The following is a 14,964-nucleotide window of genomic DNA, read 5'->3' on the forward strand; positions in this document are numbered from 1 at the left end:
CTTTCCCCAGCTGACAGACCTCTTCTAGCAGGTGCTCATTATGTGGGATACTCTACAGACTCTGTTACCTCATTTATGGGTTAGAGGCAATTTAAAAAAGTCAGTTTAAGACAGCTCTCTCCCTTCTGTTAGATATTTGCAGATGTCTTTTGCTAAGCCATAACTAGCTCCTTCATCATTATTTTTTGGGGGCTGTGCCTAGGAGACAGTGCCTAGCAATTACACAAAGTTCTTACCAGAGAGCTTTCCCTCCTTACCTTCATCCAGAAGTTTGCCATTCTCCAGGAGTGCAAGGACAAGGATCTTGGATGTTCTCATCCTGAAGGAAGAGAGCTGCTGTGCTGCTCAGGGCAGGAGAGTTCCTGTGAATCTCCTGAAAAGCCTGAGCACTTCACCCTCCTGGGTGACTCTCAGTGGGAGCAAAGCTGATCCCCTGGACTGGCAGGGAGTTCACCATGTGCCAAAACCCCCCATAAAACCACTCAGTCTGAGATGAGGCTCTGAGAAACCAAACATGGCCCACAGAAATACTGTCCTGCTTTAACCCCAGCAGTGGCCAAGCCCCCCACACCCTCAGCTCCCTCCCAGAGGGTAAAATGTGAAAACTCCTGTGTTGAGGTAAAGGCAGCATGATAGGCAAAGCCATGAGTGAATGGTGCTCCCAGGTGCTGCAAGACATGAGCAGGACAGAGCTTGGAGAGGGACACCAGCAGTGCTGCTCCCCGGATTTCTGTCTGCTAGGAGACTCCAGTCCCAATGCCACCATGTGAACAACTGGAGCAGCACTGGCTGATGATTTGGTGATTCTCCCCATTTCCCAGCTCATGCTGAACCCCTGAGCCCATTGAGGGACAGAGCTGGCAAGTGGGGACCTCTCCAGATGAGTGGTGCTTGTCGAGGTGCTCCTGGGCTTTGGGGCTTTATCCAGGTGAGAGGGTTTGTAGTGTCCCCAAAGGAGGGGACCCAAATCTGCCTGTGAGATTGTACCCTGGCACTGGGTGAGGGTGGGAGGGTTTGGGGGTGCTCATCGGTGCTGATACCACTGAGCCAAGCCCTCTGCACCCCTGGCTCCTTCCCCTGCCTCTTGCCAGGCTCCCTGGGACCTGCCAGCAGCTCAGAGGAGACAGCCCAGGGCTGTGGTAGGTGAGGGCTTGGAGGATGAGGAGAGGAACAGCAAATGTCACACAGAGGCAGGGTCTGTGTGAGCCTCCAAGCACAGGGAGCTTTCCCAGGAAAAGCCCCATTTCCCAAGGAAGCAGCTCAGCTCCTGCCATTCCCAGCTCCATCACACAGCTGCCCTGCCACCCCTCCGTGCTCTCTGTACCAGGAACTTCCCTTCTCACTGCTCTCCCAGTCAGAATTAACCTCCCAGTGACTCTCACAGGTGTGTTCCTCCCACCTGACCCCCTGTGCTTTCTTCACCAGGAGTACACATGCAGCTTCCAGAGACTATTCCAGGAACGATTACTTTTATTAGTAAGTATCTATCATCATGACATATTCCTCTTAAATAATCCCTGTGCTGTACTTTCACTATTGATTCCATTAAGCACATTGGGTATTGATTAATTTTCAATGTTTCCAAGATTTATAGGAGTGTTAGCAAGACACAGCTTATAACCACATCTGTTCACCTCCCAGCTTCCAACATTACACACACAACAAAGAAACACTCAGGGAGGGAAAAGAATAAATTCTGGAGAATTTCACAAACTACTGGAGAAGGCTACTGATTTTAAAACTGCTTTGGATCATGAAGAGAAATAAAAACTAGATTTAAGTTTAGCACTCTCTGGGTGTGGCATATCAGGCTCTGGGCTGGGATCTTCCTGTGCATCAACGTAGGAATTACAGGATATTTATTTACAGCAGCCAGGTCACTCTGCACCTCTGTCACCAAATTGTGAGCCCTGTTTGGGCCACATCCCCAGGACACGGACACAGTCCTGGCTACACGTCCTGGGAGTCCCTCAGAGAGATGGAATTTGAGTTAATCTCAGCATTTAATTGTTCAAATTGTGTGACAAAGGCATGGTGAGGGACTTGCAGAGCAGGGCTGAGCTGGTGCCTTAGATCTGCAGCAGCAAGGCCACACCAGCCAGCACCCACTTGGAAGTGTTTTCCTTCGTTTTGAGGTTCAAAGTCCACACGTAGGTTGGGCCTCTCTGGCGTGTTTTGTACAGAGGACAGGGGTACAGACCCCGGGCGTCCTGCTTGTCACCAGGAATGGCTCTGATGAACACGACAGGCATGGCTGGGGTGAGCTCCTGCAGCCTGGCATCCGTGATGGTCCCAGCCTGCAGAGAGGAGACAAAGCCTGGTCAGATCTCCAAGGTGCCCATCAGCTGCTCTCTGAGGTGCCTGAGCCCCTTTAGCCAAGCTGCTCCTTCTGGGGATGTGCAAACAGCTCCTGAAAGGTCAAGGGGCTGCATGAGTCTCTTTGAGGAAGGAGGGTCTGGATCCAACAGCTCCCCATCTCACCATAACCCTCCTCAACGCAGACCATCTCAAGGGTCCAGTGCCTGCACTCTCACCAGATGCTCAAGCCCTCACATCCGAGCTGGACTTTGAGTAGGAACAGTGTCCCTGGCCCTGTCCAGCCATATTATGAGCAAAGCTTCACTTCTCTTGTCCTGGTTTCTACTGAGGTGCAGCTTGAGGCCATTTCCTCTTGTGCTGTTGCCAGGGAGCAGGGACAGGACAAGAGGAAAATGCCTCAAGCTGTGCCAGGGCAGGCTCAGGTTGGACATCAGCAGGAATTTGTTAGCTGAAAGGGCGCTTAAACATTGGCAGGGGCTGCCCAGGGAGGTTTGGAGTGCCCATCCTGGGAGGTGTCCAAGGAACACCTGGATGTGGCACTCAGGGCTCTGGGCTGGGGACAAGGTGGGGACTGGGCACAGCTTGGACTGGATGGGCTGGGGGATCTTTTCCAACCTCAGTGATTCTGGGATGATTCTCAGGCATTTCTTTCTCAGAGTACTGCCAGACCAGAATCACCTCGTGGTGGGAGTGAGGGTAGACACCTGAACCACTGGGATGGAGAACAGCCCCAAAAAGCACCACAGGCTTGTTCCTACTCTCATGGATGCAACCAAGAGAATTCAAAATTACTTTTCTGAGGGAATATCAGCATTAAATATCAAGTCCTATTATTCTCCTCCAAGCAATGCCCTGCCCAGCAGGCTGCCCAACTCAGGAAAGGGAGAGAACCCTGCCAGGACAAGAAATCAAGTTTGTTTCTCAAATTTGGATCTCTCTGGTATTTTCTCTCTTTCTTCCTGACAATAAAATACCCTGCACATCAATCCATTTCCAGGGAAAATTGCCTAATGGAGGCTAGGGAGACCAAATGAGAACAAATAGGGAAATGGAAACGAAACTTTTCAGCACTAAAGAAACTGTCTCTCACTGAAGCTGAGCTTCACATATCATCATTATTCCAAATGCTCTCAGGTCAGAGCTGTGGGGTGAGATTCAACCTCTCCAGTAGCTTATTTAGCTCTGCAAACGAGCAAAGAAAAATCATTCCTCTTGCCACACACTTCAGTTTAATTGTACTAATGCCATCTGTTATGCTCAGCTATGATAAATCCAACTCTCATTTAGGATTTTATATTTCCAACGTGATGAACAAACATTAAATAATTTGTATAATACCTTGCAAAGTAGCTATTTAGGAAACATTATTATGCACTCTTCTTAAATCCACACCCTTCATTTCTGAGACTGGGTTTTGATCAGGTTTTTTCTTTTTTTTTTTTTTTTTTTTTACTGCTGAGAATACTTCAAATGAAATTTCCAGGAGATATTCTACGTGTTTCTGGGTTAACAAGAGCTGAAATCTTCCTGAGGTACCTCTATGCAAGTTATTATTTGGTTATGTCTGGGCTGATTTTCATTTGCATTTTTTATCACTCTCATCATCAGAAATTAATTCTGCTCTGAAAGCAATTCTTCCTGACTAGCAGCACAGCCCTCGTGGTGCAGAAACACCATTCTGTGTCTGGAGAGCTCAGCCTCAGATCCTAAAGGATCCTTCACTTCTGCTTGTCCTGGATTCCCAGCTGAGCGTGGCCGTGTGGCAGTGCCACGTGTCACCGGGGCTGCGGCCACAAACCAGGGCTGGTGACAGATGAGCCCAAACCAGAGCCTGTGACACACAGCCCTGCACGTGGAGCTGGTCCTAGCACAGGTTCCTCACTCCACAGCCCCTCCGGGGTCATCCAAAGCACAGCCCGGCTGCCTTTGGGATGGAGTCCCCCAAATCAGGGAAGGGGGCACAGGGCCAGCAGGGAGCACTCCAAATGGTCCCCGAGTGTTGGCGGCAGTGGCTTCAGCTGGACAAGGGGAATGAAAAACCTCTTACCTGTGGGGGTGGGGAGGCCCTGCCCTGTGGCTGCCCCATCCCTGGAAGTGTCCAAGACCAGGCTGGATGGGGCTGGGAGCAGCTTGGGGCAGTGGAAGGTGTCCCTGACCATGGTGGGGTGGAATGAGTTGATCTTTAAGGTCCCTTCCAGCCCAGCCCAGTCTGGGATCCTGTGGTGCCATGGCAGGGGCTGTGCTGTCCACATGAAGCACACATGATGTAAAACCCACCCCTGCCCTTCTCCCACCGCACTTCAACCCCCTTGGGGAGGGGCAGGGCACACTCTTGGCATCAAACTCTCCATTGCAGGGAGCAAGAAAACCAAGAATCTGTCGGCAGCTTGAGATAAAATGTCTCCAAGTGTCTCCAGTCACAGCATCCTTCTGTCTGCAGAGTCCCGGGGTCTTTAACAGGGCTGCAGCAAGAGATCATTTGCACCCAAAATAATCTGCTTAGTTTCATTTCATCTAATAGCTGCCTGCTGTTTTGTAATGAAAGTTTTATAAATTTAAGACACCCAAGGGCAAACATAAATGTTTAAATAAATAGAAAAATGTGAGTAGCAGAACATAGAAGGACTCTTTCCTTTTTTGGAGACACAAACTAAATCTGAAATATTCTTTTAAAAGTAGAGGTGTTTCCCAGAGGAATTCTTCTAAATGTGGCCTGCCATTTTTTTCAGAGAATTAATTTGGAAGGAGTACACAACCCAAATGAGCTGTGCACCTGTTTTAAAAGTCCTGCATCCATTAATGCACACTGGTGCCCACTGGATTATGGTAAAATGAATAGTTTTACTAGGTAGAAATGATATTTCAGTGTGAGCAGCAACCCATAAAAATATCCTTTTCCTTTCTGAAATAAATTGAAGCATGATACCCAGAGATTATGAATGGCTCCATAAAGATAATTGCTCAGTATCTTTCAATCACAAGGAAAATGTAATCAGAAAAACACATTTACTGGAGTTGGGATGGTCTCTGAAGGCAAATCCCATTGCTGGATGAAACCACCTGTACCAGTTATTAGAGGGAGGCAGAGGGTGATGCCTTAAGTTTCAGCTTTCATATTTCCACACTCTGCACTGCACTGGTGTGGGACTCTGAACTTCACACCAAGTGTTCCAAGTTCTCCTCACAGCTCAGGCACACAAAACAATCCTTTTCCAGCCCCACAGCCAAGGACAGCGCTGCAGCTTCAGCCCCAAAAAGTGCAAACAGCAGCAACTTGAGGAGAGCAATGTGGGAGGATGGGACTGCAGAACCTGGAGCTGGGCTTGGACAACGAAGCCCAAGATGGGAATGGAGCAGAACTGATCCAAGTGGGAGAACTCGTGACTCGGAGTCCACCTTGGGTCCATCTTGGGTCCATCTTGGGTCCATCTTGGGTCCATCTTGGGTCCATCTTGGGTCCATCTTGGCTGGAGCCACGGCCGGGCTCTTGCACTGCCCAAGGTGAATCCTTGGAAGGCCTTTGAATAAATCCCTGCTTTAGCACTGCCCAGCCTCTGTTCCTGGGAGCCTCTCCAGGCATCAAGGTCATAGCTTTCCTTAATTTCCTATCCTTCATGGAAAACCACTGCACAGAGGGAGATGACAAATAAGTGGAGAGTGTTGGATCAGAATGACAAGGCCACTCCTGTGGCTTCTCCCTCAACCCCAGAGCCTTTCAGAACTCACCTGAGCATCCCAGCGTGCTCCCTCCATGAACAGACCATGCACATAGGCCCCCTCACGAGGGGCACTGGCAAAATCCTCTCTGCTCTTCTTTGTCACATCACATTGCAATGTCATCTTGTCCAGGGGCCACTTGTTCTTCCGGGCCGTGGTCTGCATGACGGCCGTCAGGATGGACTGGGGGTTGAAGAACCCTCCCAGCCACAGTGTGGAGGGCAAGGAGAAGTCCCTGGTCCAGGCTTCGAGCTCGCTGATGCGTGCCAGGAGGTCAGCAAACCATGAGCCCAGGCTGGCCGTGGAAGGGTAAGATCTCTTCAGCCAGGACTCAGGCACCGTGTCCAAGAAGAGGGAGTTCTGCAAGGTCTCCATGTCACTGGTCATGGTGAGTTCCCCCTGGGGAGAAAGGTCACAGTCAGCACTGAGAGTTGCCCAGCAGAGCCAGCTGGGGAGCAGAGCTGGGCCAGGACACGAGGAAGAGCACAGCACCCCACACAGCCACTGCTGGCCACGTACTGTGTGTGACTTTATGAGTTTGGGGTTTTCCTGCACACTTTCTGTTCCATATCCCTGCATCCTGATGTAAAAGTACTGCTGGGAGGAAAAGCTGTATAGTCGTGACAGCAGCAGCAGCAGTGTCCCTCAGTTGTCCCAGTGTTTTTTCTGTTTTCTCTCATGGCTTGGCAGATTTTCAGGGGTACAGAGATGTTCTCACCCACTGCCAGGGCAGGGTACTGGAGTTTCTGATGACCTACTTCAAAACTGTCCAAACAGTCAAGTCCTATCCCTCTCCTCTCCTCCACTTCACCTCACTCCTCCCCTCATTTAGTGCTTTGCAGTGCAAGATATTCTTTTTGACTTCATGTGTTGTCTGCAAATGTAATCACAACTCCTTCCACAGCAGGGAAGGAGCACAACAAAGTAAGATATGATTCAGCCAAGTGAGATAAAGAGAGAGGTTTGACTTTTCCTTTGTGCAGCAATTAATTAGTTTTAAAGCTTTTAGAAACCTGTATCAGTTCTGCCAGAGGAGCTGAATTCCAGGACACTCCACTGAAATACAACGTGAGGGTGCCTGAACACTGGAACAGGTTGTCCACAGAGGCTGTGGAGTCTCCATTCTTGGAAATGTTTAAAATCCACCAGGGCATGGTCCAGAACAACCTGCTCTGCCTGTCCCTGCTCGGGATGGGGTTGGCCCAGACCAACTCCTCTGTGAATCTGGCTCACTCAAGCCAAGCAGGACAGAAAGAGAATACCTGCAAATGCCAGCTCAGCTTCCCTGGTATGGAATGATCTCCACAATTCAAATCTCTGTGCTCAGCTGGAGGAGTACAACATCCCCAGCACTTTGGGGACACACACATAATGTCGATCACTGCTCTCCATAATAAACACTTCCTTTTGTTCTCTTATCATTTGGCCAAAATTTATCTGATTTACAATTTCTCTTTGCCTCAGGCTAAGTGGTTTTTTTTTTGAAAGATTAACTGAAATCGGTTGAGCCATTGCTGAGAACAAGGGGAGGGAATTGGGTCAGTCTATTCACATTAAAAGATTCCAACTGTTCTTTCACAGGACTTCAGTGCCTCCAGCGTGAGGTCAGCAGAGGTGCCCTTTGCTGAGGCCATAAAAATCTCTGAAGATTTAGAAAAAGTTGAAATCTTCTTAAAGCAACCCCCACAGTTGTTTAGCCATACTTGCTAGAGCCCAGCAGGTAAAGATCTCTGCAATTTGTTCCCATGCTGACCATGCCCTGTGGGTCACACACACAACTGAAAAAGACCTATAATATCACCAAGTCCAGCCATATAATTGTGACTTGGACAATGTGTGGCAATTAGATTTAATGTGAGGAAGAATGTGCTGTTTAATACTGGTAGGGGAATGAGGGGATGCAGAGTGTGCGAATAAACCACAAACAAAATTAACCACAGAAAATTCTGTAACACAAGAAACCTCTCCCCAAACCCTGCCACAAATCATGGCAGCGAAGGAGATGGGATCTGCAGAAAAGGCTCCTCCAAGGGCTGCAGCAGCCTCAGTCCCTGAGCTGGGATTCAGAGCCACCCTGGGGCTGGCACTGGAGGAGAGCAGCAGAGCAGAGGAGCAGCAGCATTTGCCATTTCTTCATCTGCTGTTTGCTGCAGAGACACGTCTGAAGGGTCTGAGAGGCCAGCAGTGGGAATTCAAAGAACCATGGAGTCCTTAAAGCTGGAAAAGACCTTTGAGGTCACCAAATCTACCCATCACCCCAGCAGCACCACCGTGCTCACTGCTAAACCACGGCCTCAGGTGCCACAGCCATGGTTTTTGGGCACTTCCAGGAACGGTGACTCCCTCCAAGCTTGCTCTTGGAAGCCTGTGCTGATGTTTGACAACCCTTTACATGGAGAAATTTCTCCCAATATCCAATCTAAATATGACTTGGTGCAACTTTAGGCTGTTTCCTCTTGTCCTGTCACTAGTCACCTGGGAGAAAAGATACCTGGAGAAGATACCTGGCTGCAAACTCCTTAGGGCAAACCAGGCTTGCTCCAAGGAAGTGCCTTGCAAAGAGACCAGAGCTTCCCTTGGCAGACAACTGGCACCAGGACAGGAATCCTCTGAGGGAACCAGGGATTCTCAGAGAGAACAAGGAATCCTCTGAGGTGACCACACTCAGGAGTCCTCTGAGGTGACCACACTCAGGAATCCTCTGAGGTGACCACACTCAGGAATCCTCTGAGGTGACCACACTCAGGAGTTCTCTGAGGTGACCACACTCAGAAATCCTCTGAGGTGACCACACTCAGAAATCCTCTGAGGTGACCACACTCAGGAGTCCTCTGAGGTGACCACACTCAGGAGTCCTCTGAGGTGACCACACTCAGGAATCCTCTGAGGTGACCACACTCAGGAGTTCTCTGAGGTGACCACACTCAGGAGTCCTCTGAGGTGACCACACTCAGGAGTTCTCTGAGGTGACCACACTCAGGAGTCCTCTGAGGTGACCACACTCAGGAGTCCTCTGAGGTGACCACACTCAGGAGTTCTCTGAGGTGACCACACTCAGGAATCCTCTGAGGTGACCACACTCAGGAGTTCTCTGAGGTGAGCACACTCAGGAGTCCTCTGAGGTGACCACACTCAGGAGTTCTCTGAGGTGAGCACACTCAGGAGTCCTCTGAGGTGACCACACTCAGGAATCCTCTGAGGTGACCACACTCAGGAGTTCTCTGAGGTGACCACACTCAGGAGTCCTCTGAGGTGACCACACTCAGGAATCCTCTGAGGTGACCACACTCAGGAGTTCTCTGAGGTGACCACACTCAGGAATCCTCTGAGGTGACCACACTCAGGAGTTCTCTGAGGTGACCACACTCAGGAATCCTCTGAGGTGACCACACTGTGGCAAACACAGCCCTGGGAGCTGCTGGATGGCAGCTCCAGTTCCAATAGGGCTTGGACACACACTTGCCCCATCCACTGTGTCCAGCCAGAGGCAGGAAGGGTGTTGGCTGAATTCAGGCACTGGAAATGTCCACTTGAGCACTTCTGGGTTTTAGAACTTGACTTACAACCCTTACCCTTCCTTTTTTCCTCTTTATTTTTTTTTCCTTTTTTTTCGGTGAAAATTTCTAAATAGTGACAAAAAAATTCCTGTCATCTGGCAAATGAGCAAGGGCAGGAATTCAAAGGCAGTCCCTAGCACCCCCCTACCTCCAATGGGAGCTGAGAACTTTTTGTACTGCTCCATGCCTGGAAACCACTGCAACCCTGGGATCTCCATTCAGAGTCCTGCTCCCTCCCAAGGTCAGTGGATTCCCATCCCAAAATCCCTTCCCTGGGAAATATTAATCCCTCAACAGGATGGACCGGTGCAAGGCAAGATAAAACCTCTGCTCCAGGCATGATTTGTTAAATGCAGAAAGGGTTTTAAAGGCAGACACTGTCTGAACCTGCTGGGTTTCCCCATGGAGAGCAGATTTCTGGTGGATAGAGAAAATTCTGAGTACAAAGGGTTTAAAGATGGCTTTCTAAGCTAAAACAGCAAACAAGGTTAAATGAAAGGCTGGGAGAAACAGCACTTGCAATTAACACTAAAATATGAGGAACAACCTCCTGAAATCTCCATCATGACCTCCATCCTCCGGAGAAACTGGACACAAAGAGGAACTATCAGTGGGCTGAGCTAAAGCCATGGCAAGACCATGCAGGAAGAACAAAAAGTCCTTCACTGGCTACAGCAGGACACTGAAACAGGAGGACTTTGTGCTCCTGGAAGTGTTTTGATGTGGGTAAGAACGTGGCAGAATGTGTGCAAGCAGCCAAATTGATTTACAGACACCCCCCCCCCCCCACCAATCATATATCATGTCTAGTTTTACTTTCAGGAAACAAATGAATTAGCAAATGTAATTCTCAGCAAGGCTTGAGAAAAGCAATTTTTAAAGCCTGTGCACTCAAGCATGCTTTGAGTCTCCTGTGAGGGCTCAAAGCATCTACAGCAGCAATCTCATAGAGTTGTCCAAACACAATTATGCATAAATTTGCATTTCAGATGCTGAATACTGAAGTGCATCAGAAATTATTCAAGTTACTTTTTAATTCTTTTTTTTTTCCAAACACTGGGAGTAATTTTCATTTAAAGACACCCTTGAAGGAAATCCTAATCAGCCTACAGCCATTCCCTCAAGACAAGCACACCATAGGCACAAACTGTTTCCTCAGTTCAGGTTATTTTCACTTGATACCCAGCTTGCTGATCAAAACTTGGTCTTTGTTATTTTACAATATGTATTATCCGCATTTTGGAGGCTCATCCTTCACCCAAATTGCAAACCAGAGGATCTGCTTGGAAAAAACGAGGCTGGTACAACATTAACATGCAAGTGCTACAGCCCAGCCTCTGGTTCCACCCAAGCCAGCCAGAACAAAGAGCTTTGAAATGCAACATGCCAGTTATTTCTGATGGCTACCAGTCCATTGCCATTTCTCTTCCTCCTAATGGGATGTCTCCTATTTTTGGACCAAACAATCACTTTCTGCTACGATGAATTATTCAAAAATTCAAATTAGGCGTGACATTTCTAAATCGCCTTCTTTTGGCAGATCCTTCAGTCAGTAAAAACAATAAGCCTTGTTTTCTCTGGGCTTCATTTATTCTCTGCTGAGCTCTGTGGGGCCTGGCTTGTAAACTCCCCTCCTCTCCCCAGAGATGAACGAGCCTTAACAGCTCTTTAATTGTCAGGAAGGACAATTATAGCAGGATTTCTTCAGTGTAAGGTCCAGAAGTCAAGTCAGGGCAGCATCAGGAAGAGCCATGAGCCTCCTCTGGCTGTTCTGTGGTCCCCAGGGTGTGGGAGGTGACTGAGGGATGCTGAGCAGGGTTTTTGGGTCATGCCCAAGCTCTAATTCAGCTCTGCAGGGACCCACACATGACCTTTGGCCGCAGACACAAGAACTGGGCTCAAGCTGGGCCAGGGGAGAGCTGCTTTGGATATCAGGAAAGCTTTCTTCAGGCTTCAGGGGGTTGTAAAGCACTGGGACAGGCTGCTCAGAGCAGTCACCAGCCACAGGCTGACAGAATATTCTGAGCTGGAAGCTCAAGGATCATCGAGTGAAACTCTTAAGTAAATGCCCTGTCCAGGGACTGAACCCACAGCCTTGGTGGTGTCAGCACCAAGTGAGCCAGAATATCCTGGAAGTGCCCAAAAACCATGGCTGTGGCACCTGAGGCCGTGGTTTAGCAGTGAGCACGGTGGTGCTGCTGGGGTGATGGGTAGATTTGGTGACCTCAAAGGTCTTTTCCAGCTTTAAGGACTCCATGGTTCTTTGAATTCCCACTGCTGGCCTCTCAGACCCTTCAGACGTGTCTCTGCAGCAAACAGCAGATGAAGAAATGGCAAATGCTGCTGCTCCTCTGCTCTGCTGCTCTCCTCCAGTGCCAGCCCCAGGGTGGCTCTGAATCCCAGCTCAGGGACTGAGGCTGCTGCAGCCCTTGGAGGAGCCTTTTCTGCAGATCCCATCTCCTTCACTGCCATGATTTGTGGCAGGGTTTGGGGAGAGGTTTCTTGTGTTACAGAATTTTCTGTGGTTAATTTTGTTTGTGGTTTATTCGCACATTCTGCATCCCCTCATTCCCCTACCAGTATTAAACAGCACATTCTTCCTCACATTAAATCTAATTGCCACACATTGTCCAAGTCACAATTATATCTTGTTTGGGGCTCTGGGATTGAAACATTAAATCACTTCTGTTTACCTGTCTCAGGAAATGGAATTTTCAATTCCACTGCCTTATGCTAGAAAATAAGAGAAATCTGTTTATGATAAATGACTGCATAAATAAAATTGGCTGTACACACTGGCCCACCACGAGTGTCCAGGATATCTCTCCTGCAAATGCAGTGCAGACACACCTGCAGCTGCTGGCTCCAGCATGCAGCTGGGATTTGGGAACAGCTTGGTGCCTAAGTCCTGAGCCAAGCCTGCCCCTCCTTTTGAAGGGTGGGCAGCTGAGGATTCCTTTTCCAAGATGCCCCTGGGAGAGGTTTGAGCTGTCACTCCATCTCAGGGCAGGCCCTCCTTACTCATTCTCTGCTGCTCCTATGAACAGGCAGGGTCAAAGCCCAGATCCTTCAGCCACTGTGGTCCCCACGCTGTACACACCAGCTGTGGGAGCTGAAATGGGATGACAGCAAATGTTATTCTGGAAATGATGGACAGGGAATTCCCACTGACTGACAGCCAGGAGATCCCCCAGGGGCCAGCTGTAGCATGAGGGTGAGGCAGGGCAGGCAGCAGGGCAGTGTTGAGGCTTTGCTCTGCCAGCTCCAGGCTGCATTCCTGTGCTGTCCTTGGGTCTTCCCAAGGGACAGACAGCACCTGGCTGTGGGGAAGGGTCCTTGGGGTGACAGGGTGGAGGGGCAGTGCTGTTTGAGAGCATCAGGACTGACCAGGCAGCTCCTCACTCCCTGGCAGTGCAGCCTGACCTGTGCTGGTTCATCCTCTAAGGGGCAGTCAGATTGATGCCTTAAGTTTTATTTTTCATATTTCCACACTCTGCACTGCACTGGTGTGGGACTCTGAACTTCACACCAAGTGTTCCAAGTTCTCCTCACAGCTCAGGCACACAAAACAATCCTTTTCCAGCCCCACAGCCAAGGACAGCGCTGCAGCTTCAGCCCCAAAAAGTGCAAACAGCAGCGACTTGAGGAGAGCAATGTGGGAGGATGGGACTGCAGAACCCGGAGCTGGGCTTGGACAATGAAGCCCAAGATGGGAATGGAGCAGAACTGATCCAAGTGGGAGAACTCGTGACTTGGAGTCCACCTTGGGTCCATCTTGGGTCCATCTTGGCTGGAGCCACGGCCGGGCCCTTGCACTGCCCAAGGGGAATCCTTGGAAGGCCTTTGAATAAATCCCTGCTTTATTCCTTTGTCAGTGCCCAGCCTCTGTTCCAGGGACCCTCTCCAGGCATCAGTAGTTCATTTTGGTGAACCCTCTGGGAGGCTTTGACTGCCCAAGGTGTATCTATTGAAGGCCTTTAATAAAAACCCACTTTATTCTCTGAGCTCTGTCCAGGCTCTGTTCTAGGTGGGCACTCTGAGGTGTCCCTACCTTCAGCCCCAGCTCCAGCTCCGTGAGCGAGCGCCGCAGTTCAGCCGTGAGCGCGTTCATGCGCTCGCACTCCTGCAGGGCAACCACGGCGTAGGGCGTCCTCTCCTCCACCTTTGCCATCAGCTCTGCCATGTTGAACTCCTCCGTGAGCTTCTCTAACATCTCTTCCACAAGGGCTTGCACCTGTGCCAAAGGGAGGAGAGAGGGGGATGATGGTGAGTGCCCCCAGGCTCACAGCTGCCTGAGCTGTGAGAAGTCCCTCTGCCCTGTCAGTGTCTCCAAAACCATCTCTGTCAGCCCCAGGCACCGTTCAAAGAGCTTGCCCCATCCTATTAAAATCCAAATGCTGACAGAAGTTAATGTCAGATGAGCAGCTTGCAAAATGATGGGTTTATAATGTCCCTGTGACGTGTGGCAGCCTCCTCTCTTCTTGGCTGTCTTATTTCTCCCGAGGTCACGCTCACAAGGAGATGGATAGGGCTGGAGCCTCAGATGAGCCTCAGGACAACACAGCTTATGAGCTGGTTTTCTCTGGTGTATTGATGGAGAGAAGTGATTATGTAAAATTGAATTTTAAGCTGAATTTGCCATTCTGGACTAATGAAGCCGTGGAAGAAAAGCATAGCAAAACAAAATTATCTTCTGGTCACCACCACAGCTTCTTCAGAACTCTAAGTACTAAACAGGTAAAACTCCAATGCAAGAGGATATTTGTAGTGTGTAAAAAATTAAATAAAATAGCCCAATCCCTTTCTGACAATGAGGTATGAAGCCCTTGCTGTCCATGGGATCAGCTGCATTTCCCAGGTTTACTGTGGAAGGTCTCACTCAAAGCTTTGCTTTACTTCTGAGCCGGAACCTGAGCGAGACTTGTGCTTGCTGAGGACCTTTTGGGTGTACATAATACAGTTAAAATTCTATGATCTAAAGTGCCAAACCTGGCATGCAGGACCAGTGCCAGATAGGGCAGGGTCATTTTCCAGTCAGGGCCACCAATATTCGTATTTTGGGCTCTGTATTCCAATTCCCTCTTGTTGCTGCTCTTCCCAAGCCTTGGCTCCTGTCAGCAGTGACAATGGGTGGGCTGCTTTTGCAGCCACACAGGTGGCTGAAGCTGGAAAAGCTCCTCGGCTGCACCTTGGGGGCAGTACAGAAATATCTGCTCATTTGAAATTCCCCTGCAAGTCCCTTTGGCTCTGATTCCTTCACAGCAATTACAGCTCCTTTGCTGTAATGTGACCTCAGAAATCTGTGGGAGTAACTGGACTTGTCAGAGCCTGGGGAATGATAGGCTCACATTTTCCCTGGAAGATCCCTAAA

The 14,964-nt window shown here is 49.4% G+C and overlaps 1 protein-coding gene across 1 annotated transcript in view; it reads right to left on the reverse strand.

Moving 5' to 3' along the window:
* Positions 1 to 2,069: 2,069 nt before the first annotated feature.
* The window catches only part of DNAH9 (dynein axonemal heavy chain 9), a 159,724-nt gene continuing 146,829 nt past the window's right edge, over positions 2,070 to 14,964 (reverse strand). Inside the window, exons 67-69 of the mRNA XM_062506548.1 lie at positions 13,645 to 13,827; positions 6,046 to 6,435; positions 2,070 to 2,297 (exon numbers count right to left, since the gene is read on the reverse strand). Of these exons, the coding sequence (XP_062362532.1) occupies positions 2,070 to 2,297; positions 6,046 to 6,435; positions 13,645 to 13,827 (801 nt within the window). The remainder of the gene's footprint in view (positions 2,298 to 6,045; positions 6,436 to 13,644; positions 13,828 to 14,964) is intronic.

Source organism: Cinclus cinclus, chromosome 20 (assembly GCF_963662255.1).
Source record: "Cinclus cinclus chromosome 20, bCinCin1.1, whole genome shotgun sequence".
Lineage (NCBI taxonomy): Eukaryota > Metazoa > Chordata > Aves > Passeriformes > Cinclidae > Cinclus > Cinclus cinclus.